The sequence below is a fragment of the Hetaerina americana genome, unplaced genomic scaffold, assembly GCF_022747635.1.
Source record: "Hetaerina americana unplaced genomic scaffold, ioHetAmer1.1.p SCAF_21, whole genome shotgun sequence".
Classification (NCBI taxonomy): Eukaryota; Metazoa; Arthropoda; class Insecta; order Odonata; family Calopterygidae; genus Hetaerina; species Hetaerina americana.
The window spans coordinates 8,425,268-8,431,267 of NW_027286775.1; the positions used below are offsets into that span (position 1 = coordinate 8,425,268).

The 6,000-nt window shown below is 35.5% G+C and overlaps 2 protein-coding genes across 8 annotated transcripts in view; one reads left to right on the top strand and one right to left on the bottom strand.

Annotated features, from left to right (window-relative positions):
• The window catches only part of LOC139688622 (dual specificity mitogen-activated protein kinase kinase 4-like), a 35,915-nt gene extending 35,260 nt beyond the window's left edge, over positions 1-655 (bottom strand). For 5 of the 6 annotated variants that reach the window (XM_071586172.1, XM_071586176.1, XM_071586175.1 and 2 more), the window contains exon 1: positions 412-655. In XM_071586172.1, the coding sequence (XP_071442273.1) occupies positions 412-445 (34 nt within the window). In that variant the 5' untranslated portion in view covers positions 446-655. The remainder of the gene's footprint in view (positions 1-411) is intronic. The other variant, XM_071586174.1, reaches the window with a different exon arrangement.
• A 433-nt stretch (positions 656-1,088) lies between these two features.
• On the top strand, positions 1,089-5,643 carry mRpS7 (mitochondrial ribosomal protein S7). Of its 2 annotated transcripts, XR_011700771.1 has the most exons (7): positions 1,089-1,255; positions 1,328-1,498; positions 1,576-1,639; positions 1,823-1,987; positions 2,071-2,208; positions 4,603-4,756; positions 5,530-5,602. XR_011700771.1 is itself a non-coding variant. In XM_071586207.1 (6 exons), the coding sequence occupies exons 1-6, from the start codon at positions 1,203-1,205 to the stop codon at positions 5,608-5,610; spliced, it is 672 nt and encodes a 223-aa protein (XP_071442308.1). In that variant the 5' UTR covers positions 1,090-1,202; the 3' UTR covers positions 5,611-5,643. The 2 variants fall into 2 exon arrangements, 1 of the variants encoding a protein (XP_071442308.1); XM_071586207.1 differs by lacking the exon at positions 4,603-4,756 and having other exon boundaries at positions 1,090-1,255; positions 5,530-5,643.
• The last annotated feature ends 357 nt before the right edge of the window (positions 5,644-6,000 follow it).

Consider the following 6,000-nt stretch of genomic DNA (forward strand, 5'->3'; position numbering starts at 1 on the left):
GCCACACATTCGAAAAATAAATGTGAATCTAACAGCGGAATTACCATGAAGACTGGCGACAAGAAATAAATACTTACCGAATTCGATTAAAAAATTATAAAAGGGCATGCGGAAACACATCGAAGATAATTCTTACAACACGGCATTAACGTCAGTAAGCTCTTAAATAATAACAAAGTTTTAACCAGATGGGGCAATTTAACGATTGCGAAAATATGTTACTCCTGGGGTAAAGTAAATCACCTTCCTTACCGCATTGGACAAGAAATTAATCCATACCCTTAATTATCAGAATAACTGACATTATATGCAAATAGAATGAATACAGCATGCTAATCTATCACTAAAATTGATGTAAAAGCCCTTGTTAATACAAAGTGTGAATAAACGACTTAAAACTGTCATACGTACGTTGGTTATTGGAACCTCCTTGGTATTCCGCCATTTTGATTTTTTTTAGGTTTAATCGTTTTTTAAGTCACAGATTTCATTTCAATAGACCGTAATCTCACTAAAACATCTCCAATGACCAGAGTGAAACCCTTCTAAGGTTTACCAGAATTCCACACTTACACTACATCGAACTTCCTTCGCCATAAACTGTCACTTGTCGCACTTCCAGGCAATAACAAATTTTGGTTTATGAATAGATGTCGCATTGAATACCTGAGTAAAGATAACCCAAAGTACTAGAATTTTCCGGATTAGGAAAAGAAACTACCAACCACAAATGTTTTAAAACGTGCATCAAAGTTAGACTGATGCGCATCAAATTTATTTTCCAAAGGTATATTACCAATTCAACATCATCCGTGCACATAAATCCAAAATATTTATTATATTTGTAAATATATAGACACAAAATGCATATGAGCACGCTTATCATCAATTTTTAGAAGTAAAAACATCAGAGTTTATTGTTTTATATTGAAGATTGAAACGCTTCTCAACTCACATTAATTCGTTCACTGATCTGCGAATATCATCTTTAACATATCCGCAATTACTATAATTATCAGCCAAACTTGGTGACCACGAAAACAATTTCAATTGGTACACCTGTATGATATCAATCGCTGGATGCGATTCATTTATTAACCAAACCGGTTGTTAGACGTTTCGGAATTTTTTATTACATTGAATGTGATAACATACAAATATATAGTTTTGTATGCCTGGTTACGGTTTTATTATCTAGAAATATGTTTCAGAGAACTCAGTATGTTACTTGTTCCACGTTGTTCAAATTAATTGAGTAAGTATGAAATGGTGTGCGTAATATCGACAAAAATCAATGCGTAAATACATCATGAATGTTTATTTACAGTTCGAGTTCGAAATACAGTAATTATGCCCCATACTTCGTCGATCCTGTGTTTAAAAAGAATGATCAGGAGTCTTTATTTGAATCAGGAGATGCAGAGAAATTGCAACACGTACCAATAAAAGCTGCAAAAAATGAACATACTTGCTCAGTTTTCCATGATTCTTTGACGAGGTATGATATGTGAAAAGAGTTAATTCTTGCCATGTTTTGTATAATTTTGCATTTAAAAAAATTTCTTTTATCGGTAGGAAATTCATAAATTATGTTCTGAGGAAAGGAAAAAAGGAGCTTGCTCGTGACCTAGTTGAACAGGTCAGAATGAACTTCTTGTTGTGCACATTAATTGTATTTAACCAGCCAATTCGTTTTATGGGTAATGGTGGATGAATATTTAATTAGCACACTTCTGCATGTTTGATTCGTAAGAGAAAATATTATATAATTTGAAAAATCTTGAAATGAAATGAATAAATTGAAAATATGCAATTGTTGTAGACTTACGAAAACATTAAGCGGATTCAGTTGGAGAAATATAACAGTTCTGATGAAAAGAGGGCGTCTATTGAAACAAATCCAGTAATTATCTTGAACAAAGCGGTGGACAACTGCAAGCCCCTCTTGGAGCTTTCTCCTATTAAGAGAGGTGGTGTTACATATCAGGTAACATTATGCACCAATTAATGTGCACCTCAATTTTTGTTGTCACCCTCCACTTTTTAAATCGTTGCGTTTTATATTTGAAGGTTCCTGTGCCCGTATCGCCTAAGAGATCCGAATTTTTAGCCTTCAAATGGTTATTACTGGCTGGAAAAGAAAAAGAGCGTACAGTTCACTTCCCAGAAAAAATGGCTTGGGAACTGTTAGATGCTTCTGAAAACAAGGTAAAAGTCTGTTCAAACGTGTATCGATGTGAATAGTTTCTTATGTATTAGAATTTTCACGCCCTTATCATTTTGTCTTAATGTTCCCTCTTCCTCTTGTGAAAACGTACCATATTTTTTATATTTATTTGCCACGTTAAGTGTTCCAAGGGTAATTAGTTTCATTTATCTTTGGAGCTTGAGCAATAAGTATAAGAGGTTCCCTTAAAATGTTCAGTGATCTTGTCAATTTCGTATAATTGGTGATTTATCCCATTAATCCTGCCACTTGTGCCAGGCAAAATTATCTGTTGGAAGAAAATTATGTATACTGTCTATAAAAGGGAAGACTGTGGTAGTATAAATAATGTATTGACCTTCACACCTCTCTCCATCAACAGAGTTAATCTTGCAGACCTCCATGCTTGTGATTGACCATTGAGTGCCACACACCATTGTTACTTGCTGCTATCATTCGTAAGCACAGTAGTTAATGAAGTTTTGGTCGACATACTACAATGCTAGTCATACTAGGAGCTACAGTCGGAGAGTGTGATTTTAAAGTGGTAATGATTTATTTAGGGATGAAGTATAAGAAAATCCCTATTTTCACTCTAATTTACCATTGTTACGGAAAGCAAAAAGTAGGGCTTATTCCAAATGAAATGTGAAGTGGGCTCTACTTAAATGTGCTCTACATTATCAAGTCTAACTGACAGCTTAAATGTTTGGTGGATGAAAACAAGATATCAAAGAAATAACAGCTTTGGTTGTCTGTAAGGCTATTTAAGCAAATTCCGTTGTGTTTTTACCAAAAAAAGGTCCATATACTATTCCACGTATTCAATGGGTTGATGCAATAGCCTGAAGTACTGTGTAATTGTAGCAAAAAACTTATAGTTGTCATTTACCAAATTTTTAAGTAGATTGGTCATGCTCTCATTCGTGGACAACATTTTCGTCTCGGAGTTTGTGTCTCAAGACAAAAAGAATTTTATTGAGCAAAGAAGCTTTCACAAAGAGGAGGGAGTTGATGGCAGGGACATTGCGTAAGGATGTTGAGAAAGGGCTTGTCTGGACATTGATATGAAGTGTAGTTTTGTTCAGTGCAGAAACAAGGTCATTGAGACAGAATGATGGGCATATACTATTGCAGGGTTTTGAAATGTAGGTGTGGAGGAGGATGGAGAAGGTTTAATGGGCTGAAAAGAAAACAAATGAGAAAGTGCTAGGTATGATGGGCGCAGAGAGGGGATTGTTGGGAGAAATCATCAGGAGGTAGGAAAGATGGATGAAAAGCATATTGATAGGCAGTGGAATGTCAAAGAATGTATTTGAGGGGAGAATGTTTGGGAAACATGGAAAGGGCAGGAATAGGATGGGAATGTTGGATAAGACTAAGGGAGGATGTATGTTATATTGTTTTGTCAGGAGAGACAAATAACTGTGAAGTTGTACCATTATATATGCTGTGCCCTAAAAACCCACCATAATTGGTGGAATATCAATAATAATAATAATCAGCTTCTGACAGTGAAAATTTGAAAGTTTTTCAAATGTCCACTTGCAACAGTTTCCCTGAACGATTCCGTTGTATAGAATACCCTTGTTAGTTTCTAAATAACCCCCTCTCAACCATGAAAATAATTGATATGAAGACCTTCCCTAGAGTTTAGCGGCTGTGGTATTCACTTTTCAATCACAGGCAACTCTTCATATTACCTATAGTGTTGTTTCCTTATGAGATTTTCCTGGAATGTTACTAAGTGCAAAATCAAATGATAGTTTCCTCCAACGCGGTTCCAAAATACATTACTTGTGACAACTTAATGCTTCACGAAGAATCAAATAACTTTGTTTCCACAGGATTGAATTTTTATTGTCAACTAGGTTTGTTACCCTGCAGTATCATTGTGACGGCTAACATCGATGAATAACAATACATAGAATTCCACAAAGTATTTGCCTCAACTATCTCTCAAGCATGTGAAAACGTTGAGTTCGATGTACATATCAATCATAGTAGTTCTCCCCCAACCCTAATCAGCCCAGGCACTCACGTCATTTCCAAGCATGCACAGATTGCCAGTCCCAATGTTTGAAAATGACTATAGTTTCCTTATTCTAAATTATATACTTATTATATTCTCTAATGCCCTCCTGGAATGTTTTTTTTGCAAGGTTATTTTCTGAGTGGCCGGTATTTCAGTAACGTTTACATGATGGTTAGTAGTGTTCTGTTAATTAATTATACGTTCTGGCAAAAATGAAGTTTCCGTTTACATTGGAGAGATTATATTCAAGTTGATCGTGTAGACACAGTGGCTGGTAGGTTTTATGTAAGGGGTAGCTGGACAAATCTTATTAATTCTTATGACCCCTAGAGCTCTGCTCAATGATTATTACTCCTTTAAGGGTCACCCATGCCAGATTATTCGAAGGGTATGAGCCAGAAGAAAGGTGGTCGGCACAGAGAGGACATAATTGTGGGTGTCCCTGGAGAGAAACATGATAGTGATGGGGGAATGGAATGCAGTAAACGGAAGGCAAAGCAAGGGATGGTGGTGAGGTAGGGGTCTACGATTTACGAATAAGGGGGGGGAGAAAACAATAAGAGTTTTGCTGGAGACAGGGCTCATTATCATAATGAACACCAGAATTGGTAAAGGTGTACATGGAAAATGCCAGAGTATTTAGAAAAATAAGACTATTATGATTTGGAACAGTGTAATTAATGATGAATGAGCCACCACTGGGCACACATGGTATTAATGCCTTCGGCATCTTTACCCTGGAGTCCACCTTTTGAGTTTAACATTTTACTAAAGAGTAAAAATGGTTATGTCCTACCTATAAAATTACTATATTTAAAGTTTTAATCCGATTTCCCGGTTACTAAATGGTGTTTCCTTCCTCCTTATAAACCCTAATAATGGGGTTTCATCTCAAAATTTGACACCATACTCCCATAGCCAACCTTTTCTATTATCCACAACCATCAGTTGTCCTCACCCTAGTGCAGTTACTAAACTTTCTTAGAGCTGAGCTAATTTTCTACCCAGTTTTGCTGGTATTAGTTTTTAATATTCTTAAAACTGAGAATTTACTCTTTCCAGGACGTTTTCTATATATTGCAAACGTTGTTTCGCTGATATCACTACTGTTATGTTAGTTATGCCTCTACATCCTGGATGCTAATAATACTAAGTATCAATATCAACGTATGCTGAAGTTTTCTAATAATGTTCATATTCTTCATATGGATAAAAGACCAGCCGTATTAATTTGAAAAGAATGGTAATTATTCCAAATTATTATTTATAATCATGATTTTTTTTTCAGGGAAAGGTTGTCAAGAAGAAACAGGATTTGCACAGACAATGTGAAGCCAATAGAGCGTATGCACACTATAGATGGAGCTAAAAAGAACTCTGTATATATAATTAGAATAAAACAATAATTTATTACAGAATTACATTTATTTTTTCAAGCTACCAAATATTTTAGTAAATGATTCAGTCTGTTCTACCTTTCCATGTGTCAGAGATAATTTCAGCTTACAGGGTTGAGAATAACGTTCAATTTTGAAATAGGGGTGGGAAAGATTGCCGGATATCTCTGAAAGGGGCACAATGTCCTCCGCTTTTATCACAATATCCTTTCTCCTTCCCCAAAAATTGAGGTAGGCAATTTTAACTGTTTCACCGTCTTCTGAAAGGTATATACCTCCTATTACATTATTACACAAAATACCCAGCAAATAAAATGGTAAGTTACCTGCAACTGCAGCGCACACTATATAGTAAGTTACAG

Excerpts from the sequence above, each read along its gene's own strand:
- mRpS7 (XM_071586207.1), top strand. The coding sequence starts at position 1,203 with ATGTTTCAGAGAACTCAGTATGTTACTTGTTCCACGTTGTTCAAATTA. Across the intron at positions 1,499-1,575 it reads TTCCATGATTCTTTGACGAG|GAAATTCATAAATTATGTTC; the intron begins GTATGATATGTG and ends TTTTATCGGTAG. Across the intron at positions 1,988-2,070 it reads GAGGTGGTGTTACATATCAG|GTTCCTGTGCCCGTATCGCC; the intron begins GTAACATTATGC and ends TTATATTTGAAG.